The sequence below is a fragment of the Ursus arctos genome, unplaced genomic scaffold (genome assembly GCF_023065955.2).
Source record: "Ursus arctos isolate Adak ecotype North America unplaced genomic scaffold, UrsArc2.0 scaffold_21, whole genome shotgun sequence".
Classification (NCBI taxonomy): domain Eukaryota; kingdom Metazoa; phylum Chordata; class Mammalia; order Carnivora; family Ursidae; genus Ursus; species Ursus arctos.
The window spans coordinates 11,383,935-11,402,238 of NW_026622886.1; the positions used below are offsets into that span (position 1 = coordinate 11,383,935).

The 18,304-nt window shown below is 41.1% G+C and overlaps 1 protein-coding gene across 2 annotated transcripts; it reads left to right on the plus strand.

The window, feature by feature from the left end:
* Nucleotides 1-202: 202 nt before the first annotated feature.
* On the plus strand, nucleotides 203-17,794 carry NFYB (nuclear transcription factor Y subunit beta). Of its 2 annotated transcripts, none has more exons than XM_026499775.4 (8): nucleotides 203-355; nucleotides 2,905-2,991; nucleotides 9,059-9,152; nucleotides 10,790-10,920; nucleotides 12,679-12,876; nucleotides 14,139-14,220; nucleotides 15,142-15,221; nucleotides 15,949-17,794. In XM_026499775.4, exons 2-8 carry the CDS (start codon nucleotides 2,986-2,988, stop codon nucleotides 15,979-15,981), a joined length of 624 nt encoding a protein of 207 aa, XP_026355560.1. In that variant the 5' UTR covers nucleotides 203-355; nucleotides 2,905-2,985; the 3' UTR covers nucleotides 15,982-17,794. The 2 variants fall into 2 exon arrangements, with proteins under 2 accessions (XP_026355560.1, XP_026355561.1); XM_026499776.4 differs by lacking the exon at nucleotides 203-355 and adding an exon at nucleotides 963-1,168.
* The last annotated feature ends 510 nt before the right edge of the window (nucleotides 17,795-18,304 follow it).

The following is an 18,304-nucleotide window of genomic DNA, read 5'->3' on the forward strand; positions in this document are numbered from 1 at the left end:
CGCCGAGCACGAAGGCCGCGGGACGGCGCCGCGCAGCCTCCGCAGGGCCCGCCCGCCGCGGCCCGCAGCCTTTCTGCAGGATCCCGCTGCTGCGGCCGCTCCGCACACCCGGAGGAGGCGAGGCGGGGCGGGGCGGGGCCGCGGCCGGGGGCGGGGCCGGGGCGGGGCCGCGGCGGGCGGGCACGCGGGAGGCGCGGAGGGAGGGTGTCGCGCCGAGGGAAGCGGCCCGCGGCGGAGGGAGGGGAGGCCGAGTCCTGGAAGCGGAGCTCCGCGCTGGGACTGGTTCCTTCGCAGCCATTTTCTGTCCAACCAAACAGCCGATTGGAGACGGGAGCCAACCAGGGCTGCATTGGAGGTTTGTGTCTCGCTTCGGCCAATGATCGCTCCTAAACCGACTCCACTTTAGCTCGAATGAAATGTCCGTCTCCTCCCGGCGCCGTCCCCGCCGCCAACGCCGCCGCGGCCGGGGCCACTAGCCTCCCTCCCGCCCGCCCTCTCGCCCGGGGCCGGGGCCGGGGCTGGGGCCGGGCCGGCGCCTGCGAGGCCGCTCCCGCTGCGGGCCCCGCCGGGGAGCGGGCGCGGGGCCGCGGCGCGGCTCTTTGTGCGCCGGGCCGAGGAGCGGCGGGACGCGGGCCAGGCCGCCTCCTGCTCGCCGCCGCCGAGGTCCGGGCCCGAGGCCGAGGAGGGGGCGCCGGGGCACCGTCGGGCCCCCTCTCGGCGGCGCCCCGGCCGGCTCCATTTTGTGCGGGGAGCCGAGCGGGGGGCGCTGCCCCGGACCCCGGCCCCGACCCTGCGCCCTTGGCCGGGCTGCCGCGCGGAGTCCCCAGGGGCGCCCCCCTCCCGCCCGCTGGCCCGAGGGGGCATGGCGGGGCCGGGCCGCTTTGTCTGTCCCGGCGCCCCGAGCGGGCGGGCGGCCGGCAGGCGTTGGGCGCGGGCCCGGGGCCTGGGCGGGCGAGTCGGGGGATGCGCGCCAGGGGCGGCCGCCCCGCACCGGCGAGACTGACAGTCGGCCGGGCCGGGCGGTGGGGCCGGGGCCAGCCCGCGCACCTTCGTGGGGAGGAAGCGAGGTCCCCGGGAGGAAGGAGTGGATCTGGTTTCCCCGCAGTCTGGCTTACACGTAAAGAATGCAGCCATCTGGCGGCTTGCGGTCCCTGGACTTGCCCCGAAGGTGGGAAGGAAGCCTTTCGGATTGGACTAAGGTTTAATCTTCGGTGGGAGGCGGGGAGGATCTGCCGGGCCTGAGGAGCAGTAGTCTTCGAGAACAAAGAATTACAGAGCACCCACAAGTCGTAATCTTGCCCAAAGTACTGTAACAAGACAATTTAAACAAGGTTAGGTAGCATACGACCTTAAAAAAAAATAGCATCCCACTAACCCGCATGGAGTCCACGGTGCCATGGTTCGTGCCACGAATCACTGGGGTGGTTTGGGCTTTCTTAGTTTGGAAACGAATCGGCAAAATAAAGTGGTAAGATAAACTGATCGATATAAGTGGCATTAATAAATAAGGGTTTTATTTGTAAAGTATTGAAAGTTTAACCAGAATTCCTTAAAAGGCAATTATTCCTTCCCCGCACTGCTCCTGTAGCTTAATTTAAGGCTTCTATTGATGCAAAACTCTGGTTGTTGATGCCAAAGAATGGAGGGTGGAGGAAGGGTCTGCTGCTTTTCTTGGATACAAATTTGCATTTCTTCAAACATTAAACAGATGTATGCATTCCCTTGAGCTTTCACATATATCCTAACCTGCCTTCAGGAAAATATGTACCATATGAGGTGACAGTGTTTATCTTTAATATATTGAATCTAAATATATACTGAGTCAACTATTTGGGTGAGAGAGTGTGGTGAGGTGTGCCCCCCCCCCAAGCAAAGTACATAAATATATATAGCTCCATTATTTTAAGTGTACTGAGGATTTTCTTTTTCAAAGACACCCTTAAAAAACCGCTTCTAGCTACAAGGAAGGAATCTTCCGGGCAGTTTTGGGGTTAGAAAGAGGGCAATATTTAAAAAGAAATTAGACATTGCTTTTAAGATTATAGCAGAGTAGACAATGTCAGCCAGTCTTTGCTGCCTGGACTGACATTTAAAAAAATTCAATTCAGTGGCTACAGTTTTTTCTTCTGTTTACTAGATTTCATGCTCGAATGCATATCATTATTTTCTCTTCCTTTAAAATTAACACTGAAAGGATATGTTTTTGCTTTGCCCCTCCCCCCCAATTTAATTGCTTCACTTGAAAAAAAAGGAAAAGAGCAAATGAGAAATGGAGATTGTAACATTGTAATTGATACCAATTTATTCAGCTATTTAGGCCTTACAGTGAAAATGAAGTGCTATTCAGATGCAATTTTAGTCCAAAATGGTGGTTCTTTAAAATGATAAATAAAGGTCCGAATCGTGTTCCATGTATGTTCTCTGGGCAGCATATATCTTCTTTTTGGTATAATCTGAGGTGTTTAAAAGCACTGTATTCTGAGATATTCTTCTCCCCTTTTGAGCTTTTGGACTCCTAAATCTCACTCTAACGCATTAAGAAAATCATCACCGAAAAATTAAGTTGGGGCGTTTGTGTCTTGGTTGTTAATATTTTGAATAATTTAGATGTGGAAATTTTGGTCTCGTGCATGTAATTTGGGGTCTTGTGATGAATATTTATGATGAACATGACTAAATTCAGGGTTATGTTAGGAAAGCAGCTCCTCCCTGCCATAGAATTTCCTTTTTTGCAAGGTCTCCAAAATATATCTGCCAATTTAAGAAACCTTTATTGGGCACCTGGTTTTTTGCACTCTGTTGAATAAGAATAGTAGGTGAAATTATACGCGCCTTTTAAATTTTTACTAGGAAGAGGGCCTGTAGGCAATACGTTGTTACTACTAATAGATGTTTATCTTCTAGGTTGAAGTTGGGCGAAGATTAGACCCCTTTTTAGAAAGGTGTTCCTGAACACCACTGACAACACGGTTCTGACAGTATTTCATGACGGTAAGTATGTTTTACCATTTTGGTTGTTAATTAGATTTGGACAGTGACTAGCTGGAAACAAAATTATGCCTAATGTGTATTGGAGATCCCAAGTAGAATGAATGCCCTTCAAGTCTAGACAGACAGTACCCCTACTCACTCTTTCCTGTTGCTTCTTTCTTTTTTAGTGACTTGCCTGTATTGTTTCCTGTGGGCCCCTAAGTGCTGTGGAGGCTACAAGATAAAAAGCTTGTCCCAGCTCTTAAGAGGCTGTCTGTTTTGCTAGAAGGGCTTCAGTCGAACTGAATGCTTAGAGGACAATTATGCACAGAATGGGAAACGCAGGTTCTCAGGGTAGCAGAGATGAAAAGACCAGTGGGTATAGGAGGCCCGGGTAGTTGCAAATGTCGTGGACTTAGCCTTGAAGGATGTGTGGGATTCGGATAGATGGAGGGTATCACTGAAAGCTAAAGGCTGAAGGCAGGGATGAGTAACTGTTGTTCAGGGGATGGGGAGTACATCTGCATTGTCCAAGTGGAGACTTCGTAGGATAATTTAGTGAGAGATACCAGTTTTGCTGTCTGGATGCTTAGTTCTGGATCTGCTACTGTATTTGTGATGTCAGGCATGTTACAACTTCCTTGAGCCATGACTCATGCCTCAGTCCTAAAATAAAAGAGCTGTACCTGGTGATCCTTAAATAAGGTGCTTTCTGGCGACTAAGATTTTTATCAGCCCTGAAGATAGAGTTGGAAACAAATTTAGTTAGGTTAAGTGGGGGATCCACTCATGAAAAGCCATGGAAAAACTAAGTTTGGATTTGATGCTGAAGACTTTTAGAACTGTTCTAGGTTCAGGAGCTATAGAAATGGTGTTGGAGTGAGATCCGTCTTAAAACAGTAGGTACCCTGGTAGGCTGGGTAGTAATGTAGTGGCAGTAGAGAAAGGAAGGACATAGCCAGGAAACTATTAAAAGAGGTAACAGCTTAGGTGGAACTTGGAGGAGATAGAAGAATCTAGATGGCACTGGTATAATTATCCTGGGCGGGTGGGATCACAGTAGTTGGAAAGCAGAGCAGGAGCTCTCATCCATTGCCTCCTTGCAGGACATGGGGAGGGTGAGTTTCATTTTTCCAAATCTTAAGTTGGCAGTGATGGGACATCAGAGATGTTCTTCTACAGGCATGGCTCGCTGGAGTGACAGGCAGGATATGGTTGTAGATTTAGAACTTTTAACATAGAAGTGGTATTTAACGAGTTCATTAAGAGACTGAGGGAAGAAAGAGGAAAGGATAACCTTGGATGAAACTAACAATTGGGAAGTGGGGAGGAAAAAATAAACCAGGAAGGGATATCACTTTGGAAATCAAGGGAGAAGAGAATTTCATGCATAAATGTGGGGTCCGGAGTGGCCGGCACTACCAAGAACAGCCAAGTAGGAATGAAGGCAAGATTATTAGCAACTTCCAAGAGCGGTTTCAGTATCCTGGAGGGGTGGAGAAGCATGTGCCAGGGAGCTGAAATAGGAATGGAGAGATGCGTGAGGACTGTCAGGGTGAGGGTGATAGCTAGCCAGGGGTGTGGAGCAGAATTACGGTTTTACGGGTCTGTATGTACTTCTGTGTGTTGAGTGAGGGAGCCTAAGCATGTTGAAGAAAGAGTGAAGCAGCTGGTCAGGGAGGATGGAAGAGCCATTAGAGGTGAGGAATCTTTGTGTTATTTCTTACCCTCAAAGAGATAAAAAGGAATTGGTCCAGAGAACAGGTGAAAGGGGTTATGCGAGAAAGAAAACCATGCCTGGAAAGAAAGAAGGATGAGAACTGTATTTGAAGGGACAAAAATAATACTAGGTTATGTTTGTTGAGTTCTTATTACGTGTCATGCACTTTGCTAAGTGCTTTTTATATAATAACTTCACTTCTCTTAGCAACTCCATTTTAAAAATGGGAAAACTGAAGCACTAAGAGGATAGTAAATAAAGACATAACAGCTAGTAAGTGGGGACCCCAGCCTCAAACACGGGCGGTCTGTCCTGTGGGCCTGTGCTTTTCATACTGAACCCCGAACCACGTGCATTGCTTACATCCTGCAGCTATTGTCCTGGTTTGAGAAGCGACTTTAAATGTTTTTAATATACAGTCATTAGACCTAGAGCTTAGAGAGGGCAAAGTAAAGATTTAGGCTTATGGACTATAGGAAAAGCTATTAGGAACAGATACTGGAAAGTAGTTGGCATCTGAGACTCTGGACTTAAATCCCATTTACTCTGCCACTTTGGGCAGGTCCTTAGCCTTCTGTAACCTCCGTTTTCTCATCTGCTTCACGGGGTCATGAACATGGCATGAGATATTTGGAAAGTATTCAATAAATGTTAAACATATTAAAGAGGGAACTATTTCCCACATTTGTGCAGCAAATTATTAATATAATTTAATACTGCTACATCACAGAATTACAGAATAAAATGTATTAGCCAACTGACCATTGATTTCACATAATATTTTAGAGAATAGCAGTTCAGCTAAGTAATCAGAATAGTCAATAACATTAATTTAATGGATTGAACTACTCCTTATCCCTAGTTATCAGTTCTCTTGGCTCTAATGATTCGTCATCTTAGCCATTGTCTTGTCCCTCTCTGCATGCCCTTCCCTCTTCGTTGTCTGGATGAGGCCCAGCACTTTAGCTTCTCTGCTCTTCCACCAGCTACGATGTGATGTGTCATGACTGGTGGCACTGCACGTTTGTGGTCACCAGCTGTAGCTTGGCTGTCATTGCCCAGCGCTCCCAGGCCCTGCCTTCCCCCCCCCCCCCCCCCGCCCATCTCCCCAGCTGCAAGAACGCCAGCAGCATGCCCGCGGTCCTTCCTGTGGTTCATGTTCACTCAGTCACCAGGTCTGTGGATGTGACCTCCTGAAAGCCCCTTTCCCGTCCCCTTGATCTCCACTGCTGTTGTCCTGGACTGATCTGGAGAAGGAGTGTTCATCATATTGCCTGAATTCATGCTCTGACTGCAGCCTCATGGTCCTTCGTGGTCCTCTGCCCCCATTCTTGCTCCCCTCAGTCCATTTCTACACTGGACTCTAGCCAGAGTGACCTTTTAAAGAAGAAGTCTAATTTGCACGGTTTTGCTAAAACTCCCCTTTGATTTGCTCTTGTCCATAAGGCACTGCTTGATCTAGCCTCTATTTAGTCCATTCTAGTCCACCAGTACTAGATTCCTGTTTCCTTTGCCTGGAACATTCTTTTCCCATTTGTCCTTGCCTGACTGATTTCTGTCTATCTTTTGGTCTCCATTTAAATGTCATTTCCTGTGACCGCTTTCTTGACTCCCCAGACTCGTGTGGGTGCAATAAGCTCTCAAAGCATATAACAGAACACCTTTGTTTTCCTTAGCATTTGGCACTAGCAATTAGGTGACTGTAATTATTTAAAAGCTATATATAACATTTACTGAGTACTCCTATTATACTATGCTGAGGCTTTCCATGGTAAGTCCTGTCTCATTCCACTTGCTCAAAGTCTCATGGCAAGTAAGTAGGAAGGAATTCAAACCAGGTGATAGGATTCCAGAGCCTGTGCCTTGGAAGTATTAATAGACTACAGTCCCCACTCCTTTCCCCTGCCACTAGTTTACGTAATACTTGTCTTCCCTGCAAGATGAGGACAGAGATCTTGTCTATGTTGTTGACTAGGCTGCATCCCCAGCAGATAGCACAGACCTGATAAATACCAGATGCTTACTTGGTAAATATTTGTTGACTGGCTTACTTAACATCTCTAGCCTATTTTGAATATCTTTATAGGCATTTTAGACCTTGAAAAAGCCTTTGGGATGTATCCAACAAGTATCCCTGCCTCCTTTCCCCACTCGTATTATATATGTGAGTGGCTGGCATATTGTAAGCATCAAAGATGAGGCTTAATTTGTTACTAAGTGCGTTGGGGATTCAAAGAAGGGGACACTAATTTTGGGCTTGCAGATTTCAGGAGGATGGGAGAACACTGGGACTAAAGTATGGGGCAGGATTTGAAGGTAGAAAGACCGAGGAGAGAAAGACAGAGGTGTGATGAAATGACAGAAGAGCTACGACTTGCAGACCCAAAGACACACACAGCTGAGCCTCCCACGTGCGGCTTACCGTCGAGGAGGGAGGACGGGCTGTCTGTCTCCGGCGTACACTGCGCGGAGCACAGCTCTTTGGCAGCTTCCCTTTCTTCCATTCTGACATCTCTGAAATACTTTCGGTATTTTTTAGAAGACTGAGGTTTAGAGGCTCATGCTGTGAATCCAGTGATAATCTTGCTGCTAATTCCAGTGCAAGACAAGATAATGTGATTTAAACTTTTTGCCTTTAGTACTTTTTTTTATGCTGTATTTATAAATTAATTGATCTCCCAGACATACACGTCCCCACCCCGCCCCAACAAAGATTTGTTTCCAGTCGTAGGTGCTGAAACAACCACTTTGGTCTTTTCTCCCGAACCTTGATCTCCCTACTCTCCCTTAGGGCATTGTAAAAACTAGTCCGTTCACAGCGATCCTGATTGAGCTGTCTTCCGTGGCTAAAAACTCCATCATCATATCTATTAAAGACCACTCTCCTAGTACCTTGTTAGCACTGTAGGATTAAAATAGTGTTTTATTTTTGGGTAATGTTTCACATTAGGCGTTTAAGATGGGGAAGGGGATACTATTTCCATTTTATATAGAAGTACGTTTAATGGATAGGGATGCTGTTTTCGGGGATCAGCAGGAGAGTCAGAATCAGAGCTCACTGTCGTTTACTACCTTTTAGAAGCCACTCAGAAGTATCAACATTATTAAAGGAGGTGAATTCTATTCTCTAGCCCCTTAGAAAACTATATAGATGATGGAAATGTATCTTTATCTACAAATAATTAGACACCACAGTCAACAGATGTATCAAGGAAATGCCATATTATCGAAGACTTGGAAACTAGCCTCCTGTTTTACTAGTAGATGAAAATCCAGCAGAGCCAGAGGACACGACGTGCTACACAAGGACTTAAAGGGTGCAGTTAATAACATTAAACTTGTTATCAGGGTCTCGCCCTGATAAACATGTGGGATCAAGTGTCTTTGATTTGGCCTCGAAGCGTGTATCGATTGTGCTTAATTTTTGCTATGCTTTTTATTCAGGTAATGGATTTACAAATTTTCCACACACAAATAGTTAGCCTGGAAAGACTTCCAGGATTTGCCATGTTGGTGAAATGGAGTGGAGACAGTTCAGGGCTTATGGTTCAGTTTTCTCTAGGTTTTCCCTCTTAGAATTCTTATAGCTCTGAGCAAACTTAAAATTAAGCAGGTTTCTTTTAAAATAGTAATTTTAATTCTCATTCTTGTCTGTGGTTATAATTTTACTGTCTTTATGTGCAGATCTCCAATCTCCCTGGCCTCTCCTTTTTTTCTCTAAAGAATCTGAAGTTTGAGGGCGGTGAGGGGGGGAACTGTTGAGTAGAATTAGAGATGATAGGCTTGTTCAAAGTATGGGTGTGCTTTCAGGTTGCACGGGCCCAGATTTGTGCAAGGAATCTACATGCTTCCCATAGCAAACAGCAGTTTGAACTAAGACACTGGCTCTTTTGGAACTGTGAGCAGAGAAAGTTTGCAGCAGGAGCAAAAGGATTTGTGTAGGACCATCAGGCTGTAGCAGGAGAGAGGAAAGTGACGGAAATTGGTGACTTTTAGGTGACTACTGAGCTGACTTTGGCTTTGCTTGTCATTCCAGGGACAAGCTAGGTTGTAAGTCAGGGTTGTCTGCACTATATGTGAAGATGATGCAATTGAAAAGAAAGAGGTGTGTGTTTTAGATTCATTTCCTTGTTTTGTTTCCCTGTTGATCTTAATGCTTATCACCCACAGAGGGTAGGCAGGGGAATCTTGAATCACTGGAAAATTATCAAAAGGTTTCCAAATCAAGAGATACAAATGTTATCTTTTAATAAGCTTGATGCCTTGAAAATTAATTGACCCATCCTATGACAGTTTATGAGCATTGACTCTGTTATGTTTTTTAGACAAGTTTTATTCAAGAGTATTGCAAAACTTCTTTCCTCATAGATGGATGGCGACAGTGCTACGACAGATGCTTCTCAGCTAGGCATCTCTGCGGACTACATCGGAGGAAGCCACTATGTGATACAGCCTCATGATGGTGAGAAAGCCGCAATTAAAGCATTCCCCAGTAGACACAACTTAGTGAAAATTACATTAAAGTGATATTCCAGGTTACTTTTGTCTTTACAGGAAAATTAGCAATCTTGTGTCAGAGTTCAGTGATAGTCTAAAACAAGGCTGTTTTTTTATTAGAAATAGTCATCAAAAGAGTGATGAGTTCTAGAAAAGAGTTCTAGAAAAGTATGTTTCGGGGGCACCTGGGTGGCTCAGTTGGTTAAGCATCTGACTCTTAATATTAGCTCAGATCTTGATCTCAGGGTTGTGAGTTCAAGCCCCTCATTGGGCTCCATGCTGGGTGTGGAGCCATCTTTAAAAAGCATACTTTTTTTTTTTTTTTTTTTTTGAGAGCTCGTGTGCAGGGGTGGGGAGGGCAGAGGGAGAGGGAGAGAGAGAATCCCAAGCAGGCTCCATGCCCAGCACGGAGCCCGACACAGGGCTTGATCTCACGACTCGGAGATTAAGACCTGAGCTGATATCAAGAGTTGGATGCTTAACTGAGCCACCCAGGCGCCCCTGAGATATATTTTTAGGAGGCATTTGGGGGTGGGTGATTAGTTACTTCATCTGGAAACAGATACATGTAAAAATGTAACTTGAAAAAAAATTGTAACTTGAATCAGCTTAAGTGCCTTTTTTTTTTTTTTAAGATTTTATTTATTTATTTGACAGAGAGAGAGCACAAGTAGGGGGAGCAGCAGGCAGAGGGAGAGGCAGGCTCCCCACCCAGGAGGGAGCCCAACTAGGGGCTCAATCCCAGGACCCTGGGATCATGACTCGAGCTGAAGGCAGATGCTTAACTAACTGAGCCACCCAGGCGCCCCGCTTTTCTTTTTTTAATACATAGAAAGAGTACGTATGACTTACAGGATACTGCCTTTAGTTAAAAAGGATATTACTGGTACTGTGAAAGCTTCAGTTATATCTGAGTCTATATAATTTGAGGATTCACTTTTGTAAGAATGTCGGATTAGTGCTACAGCTTTGTTCAAAAACTTACTACATTAGTATTAATCCAATTGGGTCAGTAATATTCAAGTCCACTTTTTCCATTCTATATAAACTTGGCTTTGTATAGTATAACCTCTTAATCTGGCAATATGCAAGGAACCATAGATCGTAATCTGTAAGTTTTCTAGCTAAGTTATGTAACAAATATGAGTATTTCTTCTGTGGAAGATGCTATACCAAGTTCGAGGAAGTACACGGAGCTAATCCCTGGCCTAAGGTAGCAAACATCTAATAGGATGAGAAATAAAAAGAATTATAAAGTATGTCGGAAAAGACACGGAGAAGCAGCACTTTGTGATATTTTGTGAAAGGAGAGATCACTTCTGAAGGTGCTGTGGAGATGTTTTTGAGCTTTTTTGAGAACGGATAGGTGAGGTTTTAGTGGGCAGAGTTGAGGAAAAAAGGATTTGAGGTAGTGGGTTTGAAACTAATGAGTAGGTTCGGTTATGGCTGTGAGAAAATTGTGAAGGAACTGCTATCCTCCTCCCTAAAAATGACTAGGAAATGAACCAGGATGGTTCTTATCTTAGATCATTTCAGGTAGTCTTCTCTATCTTGAAGTAAAGATGATGAGGAACTTTAAACCTGTCATTTTTATTTCTCTAGATACTGAGGACAGCATGAACGATCATGAAGACACAAATGGCTCAAAAGAAAGTTTCAGAGAACAAGATATCTATCTTCCAATTGCAAATGTAGCAAGGATAATGAAAAATGCCATACCTCAAACAGGAAAGGTAATGCGCAGGAGAAGTTTTACCACGGTTTCTTTTTCCAGGGGAGAGGGGAGCGCAGACCTACGTGAGTGTGTATTTCCTGAACACAGTCAGCTATCGATTTCAGCCACTCAGCCTTCCAGCAAGTCAGCAGCTCTTTCAGTGCTACACACTCAGTTACTGAGCAGGACTCCATTGGCAATTCCCACGTGTCCGTCCCCCCGCCCCCGCCCCGCTTCCTCCTCCCCCACTTGAAGTAAATAAAATAAAATTTTAAAACAGGTGCATTATCAGAACCATCAGGTGTGGGCATATGGAGTTGTGACTTCTATCATGTTGCAACAAAATTGGGTCATTTCGGACTGATATGGAAAAAATCCTTACATTTGGAAGCAACTATTTTTATATAATCATAAATATTAATGTACATTTAAATTTAACTGGCATGATTTTTTTTTAAGTAGTTCTGTCTTGAGATAGACAGTCGTATAGACAGTTATTTATACCAACTTAAAAAAAACTTGTCACTCTACTCATCACTTGGTCTGAATTAAAAGCCACGTTTTTATATTATTTTCTATTGCATAATAAACTTTCTTCTCGTAGCTTATAAAGTGCTTACGAAAGTAATAAAGCTCACAAAGAGATATATTAAAATACAGAGCTAAGCCTAGAAGTTCCAGTATGAGAGGTCCTCCTAATGTTTTAAGGGGAAATAAAGCACAACTGCTGATTACTGTTTCTATTGCTAGGCCCGCGCGGCCCAGTACCTCAGGCCACCAGCCCCACGCGGTTATTGAGCACTTGAAATGTGGCGAATCTGAATGAAGATGTGCTATGAATGTAAAGCATACTTCAGATTGTGCAGGCTTAGTATGAAAAAAAGAATGAAAATACCTCAGTTTTAAAATGGATTCTGTGTTTAAATGATAATATTTTAGATTTATTGGCTGAATAAAGTAGATTATTAACATTAATTTCACCTTTTTTTAAGCATAGCTACGGGAACATCTAAAGTTATGTGCACGGCCAGCATGATATTATCTGGCGGCTCTTGTTCACTTCTCTCCGGGATGTACAGTAGGCATGGCGGTAGAAGACAGTGTGTTTCAGCAAGGGGTTTGCTGTTCTGTTAGAAGCGGCTTTGGAATTGCACGCTTTAATTCATCAGAGTTTCACTTTGCCCGTACCCTTAAAAGAAGAATTGTTTTTAAAATGAAGTGGCAGGTGTGTGCTGCTTTTTAATAAACTCCAAACCTGTACCTGACACTTGGTATCTTCAGTAATAAAAATGTCACCAGATGTCATTATTCCATTCCCTTGTAAGCCTTACATGAATTCAATGTTTTGTCTTTTTAAAATTTTCTGGTGTCCGTATTTGTGGAAATGCTAGGACAGAGGAGTGATACCTGAGTCTAGCCCACCGAATACTACATACACCATGGGACTGATTTTCTTGGGGCACTTGGCTAGTAAGATTTCATCTTTATGGGATGGTAGGGACATCCAATGATTGCTTTTTTCCTTAAATTATATCTTTTTTCCGTGAATAGTTGTCAAGGCTTCTCTTACTGGTATTTGCCTTTTAATCTCACTCCAAGGGTTGGAATTTTGATAGCACACATTATGTCAATGTAATTAGCATATTAGTTCAAAGATGAAATGTTAACAGCCACGACCTGAAATTTGTACTCTTCTGAATAGCTTTTTATTTTTGTAGGTTGTTAGGAAGGGGATGGTTATATTCCCTGCAAATTTACCTGTGATCTTTCTCTTCAGATTGCAAAAGATGCCAAAGAATGTGTTCAGGAATGTGTGAGTGAGTTCATCAGCTTTATAACATCTGAAGCAAGTGAAAGATGCCATCAAGAGAAACGGAAGACAATCAACGGAGAAGATATTCTCTTCGCCATGTCGACCTTAGGCTTTGACAGTTACGTAGAACCCCTAAAACTATACCTTCAGAAATTCAGAGAGGTAAGTAAAATGCCTTCCGTTATGCTTTTAAGAAACTCAGATATACTATTCACTTTACCTTTTTAGATGTATCATTCATCAGAAGAAGTATATAATCACTTCCATTACTGTATTTCAATAGTATGTCCTTTCTTTTTCCCTTTGTTACAAATGACATCATAGTTGTGTAATGACTGAGAGCCTGGCCTCTGGATTCCAGCCACCTGAGGCTGAGTCCCAGCTCCACCACATGTGACCTCGGGCAGATTATTTAAATACGTTAGGCATTGGTTTCGGGGTCTGTAAAGTGAGGTTAGTAATAGTACCTATCTCCCAGGGTTATTGAGAGAACTAAGTAAATAATCTACGTATAGCCCTTAGCTTGGCATATAGTGAACACTCTGTAATGGTAACACATGCTGTGGTTATTATTAATTTAAAAGAGGTAGCACCTCAAAGCTTGGGGCCTCCTGGATAAGAAAAAGGGAATTCTAACCGTATCCCTTTCTTATTAAATTCTTCTGCATTTCCTTTTGGGTTTATCTTTGCCCGTGGTATGAATTTTGTGGGAATAAATTGAGATCAGCATATTTATTTCCACACTCTAACTTGGGTGTCAGATTCACATTGCTTTCAGAATACTTTCTTAATAGCTTTAATGTTAGAATCCCCTTGAGTTAGTGTTATATGCATCATCAAATGATTAAAGTAGGAAGAGAATGTATACATTCTTTCCGGTACTTTTCCAAATCTTTTGCATCATAGAACCTTAGAGTGAATGGATGGAAACTTAGAGCTCTTTGGTCCAAACTGTAATTTTGATTTAGGAATTTAAGACTTTAAACTTGCTGTTATAGTACTGCCCATTTGGCTGAGAGAGAGATATATATATATATATATATATATATACAGTTAAATGATAATTTGGATCATTTATAGACTTATGAGCTGAATATTTATAGTATTTTGCAGACTACTTCATCTGTAAGTAGACTTCTATTTTCCTTTTGATGTAGTGTGGAATTAGAATAATTTTATTTTTATCCATAAATATTTTAGATTTTCTAGGTCATTACTAACACTGTCTTGTGATGATTACTGCTTATATAAAACGTTAGCATTTTGAAGGGTCTCTTCATATGTAATTAACCAGAAGTGTAAATAAATACTCTGTGCAGTGTTTGTAATAATAGAGCTCCTAATTTTAGGAAATAAGCATTCTCATCTAGAAAACAGTTTCTTTTGAATACCAGTGATTGCTTTTTTGATTTTTCCTTCCCCAGGCTATGAAAGGAGAAAAAGGCATTGGTGGAACAGTCACAGCTACAGATGGACTAAGTGAAGAACTTACGGAGGAAGCATTTAGTAAGCAGCGTTATGATACATTTATGCAACTAAACTTGTTCTTATAGGTCATGTAGTTTGTTAGTAGTTATTAATACTAAGTGTAGTGGTACTTTTGGAATATCAGCCCTGCGTATTTTGACATAGCACTAGTTTGAATAGTTCTTACTTATTTGAAGTCAGTGAGGGATAAGTGTAGAAATTTATATTTTGCAGACATTATAATCTTTCACCCATAGTTCTGATTTCCATAGCCCCTAGTTTTTGGTTTAAGATTCACATGAGATAGGAATATTGAGAATTGTAGCTTGTAATATAAAATCTTGTGATTTAAATAAATTTGAACTGAAGGGTTTTTAAAAAAAATTCAATACGGGTGCCTGGCTGGCTCCGTTGGAGGAGCGTGCAACTCTTGATCTCGGGGTTGTGGGTTTAAGCCCCACATAGGGTGTAGAGATTACTTAAAAATAAAAAATCTTAAAAAAAAAAAAAAAGGAATATTGTCAAATTGGTGAAATAAAGGTCTGTGGTGATTCTATTTCTCATATAAAATTTACATGCATATATTTTGTGTTTCTCATACATAAAATACATGCTGCTTAGTTAACGTTAAGTGTGATCCCAGCTAAACCCCACGGTATAGGTCTGCTTCTGAATTAGAAACCCCGTCTGGTCTCTGCAGATTTCTACACATGCGCAGTCAGCTCAGGTACATTTCAGAGAAATGAAGATTCAGAAAATTGGAAACTTGCAATAGAAAAAATGTGCTTTTTACAGAGCTTTTTTTTTTTAATGCTAAATTTGAGGGTTTATGATTTTGTCCAAGATTACATTGATTAGTGGCAGAATCATAATGAGACATTAACAGCACGACTTTAAGGTTCAGACCCAGAGAGTAGATGCGATTCTTTTCCTGCTTTTACCTTTTTTTTTGTCTTCCAGCGAACCAGTTACCAGCTGGCTTAATAACTGCAGATGGTCAGCAACAAAATGTTATGGTTTATACGACGTCGTATCAACAGGTAAAATGCAACCTTCTTTGTAGTTTAAATTATCTTAAAAATTGATTGTATCCATTGATTTTTAGTTAATTTCAACACATTACAGCTGACCCTTGAACAACACGGGTTTGAATTGCACTGGTCCACTTAATATGCAGATTTTTAATACAGTACTGTAGGTATGGTTTTTCTCTTATGGTTTTCTTAATAATATTTACTTTAGCTAGTGTTGTACAAATACAGTATATAATACATATAACATACAAAATATGTGTTAATTGACTTTTTATGTTATTGGTAAGGCTTCTGGTCAACCATAGGCTATTAAGTTTTTGGAGGGGTCAAAAGTTATATGAGGATTTCCAACTGTGCAGAGTCTGGCACCCCTAACCCCTGTGTTGTTCAGGATTAACTGTATTATTATTAAGGACCTGATAAAGGAGGATGTTAAAAATTGCTTTCTCAAAATATATAATTGTGTATTCTCTTACTGATTAAAAATATGTATACACATATTTGTATTTGCATAGATTTCTAGAAAGATGCATAAGAAATTATTGAAGTGGCTCCCTTGGGTGGACAGAATGGCGATCTGGGAGTGGGAAGTAGAGTTATTTCTCATTGTCTGTTGTTTTTACTCTTTGAATGTTTATAATATACATGGTTTGGTTTTGTTTTTTTACAATATATATGTTATTTTTAAAATATTTTTTTTCTTTAATTCTCAATTTAAATTTTCTGACCTTAGATTTCTGGTGTGCAACAAATTCAGTTTTCATGATCTGAAGAAATGGTGGCATGGGGAGTAGAGAGAAGCAAAAGAGTCTGTACGATTCTGGAAACAGAGACATTAGAAGGAAGTGACTGGGGAAAAGATGTCTCTTTGTATATTAAATAGCTGTAATGTAGCTTCCTGATGCTTGACTAATTGAGGTGTTAATTCTGACTTGAGAATCTTTTTCATGAATGATTTTAAAGAAAAATTTGGATTTTAAAGGTATTAAAATATTTTTGTTTTGTACGAGAGTTTGTTGCTCTGTATGACTCCTGTATGCATTGTATATTGCAATTTATTACTGTCAGAGATTTGTAGACAGTTTCTTATTTTCATATTGAATCATGTTACTTTTGTAATTCAAGTAAGCAGCTGGGTTAATTCATGATGTTTGCCCTTTTAATAAAATTTAAGGGTAGAGTTCATTTTGAATGCAAGTTGCCTTTATTATAAATTTGAGTTTGTCTTGGTTATATAATATCTTGCATGGTAACCTAGCTAGATTTTTAGCATTTGCCATATTTATTAAAATTAATTTTTTGTAAAACATTCATAGCTTAAGCAGCACCATTTTTTAAAAATGTTATTGAAAACTGAAGTGCGAAGGCAGAAGCAAACACTGTCCGCCCTATTAAACTTGGTGCCGTTAACAGTGTTTACACTGTTCATTGTGCCTGGTAAGATAGTTTTAGTTTATTGGAATGTTTGTTAAGACCAGATTTATTTCTGAGTTACATAGTGAGTGTTGGAATTCATTTAAGTTTAATGTAGTCCTAATGCTGTTGAAATGGTGCCCTTTCATTTTTATATGATTTTTCCAAAGCATATCTTCAAATACTATAGTATCCTCTTCCAGAAGAGGAATTTTATAGTCTGATGGTAAATGTCCTCGTTTTACCTTTTTAATTGAAGTGTCAAGTTTCCTAATTATACTATGGGAACCAGGAAACGTCAGACATCATTGTGTGTATACAGACCTTTCTCTGCATGGGTGAGTGAATGCAGTGGAGAAGAGAGTGAGTGCTACGAATGGTGTGAAACAGAAGCCCCAACTTCTAGTGCGCTGTCTTGATCTTTGCAATAAACTAAACTTAGATAATGTAACTTTGTATACTTTAGTAGTATGTTCCTTTTTTAAAGTGAAGATTTGTATTTTCTCATTTGTTCTTTTTGGTGGTAATTAACCTGAATGTTTTGGGTTTTTTTTAATATCAACAATTGCTATTGTATAGTTTGCCTAAAAGACAATTTAAATGTCATCTTGGAAGGATACTCAAATTTATAAACGGAAGGCTTTTGTAGATACAGGCTGAACAGAAATATCTGGAGACCTTGGGGGCACATCTGGGATAATCCGAGGTTAGTAACTCCCTCACTACCTTCCCATTTAAAAAATAATCTTCATTACAGAAAATTCAGATAGGCAAGAAAAGGGATGGGGCGTTAAGCAAAATCAACTATCATCCTACTATGTTGAAATAACCAATGTTAATATTTTGGTAAATATCATTTGTCCTTTTACTTTGCTAAATATGTATATTTTTATAAAAATGGGCTCATACTTGCATACTGTTTTGTAACCTGCTTTTTTCACTTAACAATATATTGTAAACATCTTTCCCAGGTCATTACATAGTCTTTTATTTTTATTCATTTATTATTCTGTTGTATGGCTGAACCATAATTTATTTAATCCTCTACTGGACATTTTGACTATATGCATCTTTTCACAGTTATAAACTACACTTCACTGAATTTTGTGTACATCCATGACTGTTTTCTTAAAATAAATTTTTAAAAGAATTGCTAGGTTAACAGATACAATTTTAAGCTTTTCAATATTTCCATGTTAGTGTATTTCTGAAATAGTTTCCATTTGATCCAGGCAGTATATCAGTATGTAACTGATAAAAGCGCTTGGTCTTTGTTTATCAGATTCTTTCTCTAAAATTAAAGATTGGGTTATGTTTGAATATCAAGATAAGGAATTAGACAACTTTAAGATTTATATCAATATAAACCAAAGCAAATGTCTAAATGTAGTAATTTGTTGGTAGTACTGAAACTCTAGGTAAAACCAGGTCAACTTGGGGTTCTATGGCCTTGCTCCTCTGGAAGAGCTCTCGCCTTCTGCATGTGTCGGGCACATACTCTCTTTTTATGCACGTGGGAGGGAGCGTCGGCTTCTTACGTGGCCTGTGTTGCATTTCAGTGAATGTCATGTTTTCTTCCCTTGGAACTTAAGTAGATAAGCTCCTACATTAACCTGAAAGTGTTTTCTTTATAACTTTGTAGATACTGCTTTTAGCAGTATTTGAGAGAGAAACGG

What these genes read in the sequence shown, in the direction of transcription:
- NFYB (XM_026499775.4), top strand. An exon ending in ACCTTCAGAAATTCAGAGAG is followed by an intron (nt 12,877 to 14,138) that starts GTAAGTAAAATG and finishes TTCCTTCCCCAG; the next exon opens with GCTATGAAAGGAGAAAAAGG. An exon ending in ACTTACGGAGGAAGCATTTA is followed by an intron (nt 14,221 to 15,141) that starts GTAAGCAGCGTT and finishes TTTGTCTTCCAG; the next exon opens with CGAACCAGTTACCAGCTGGC.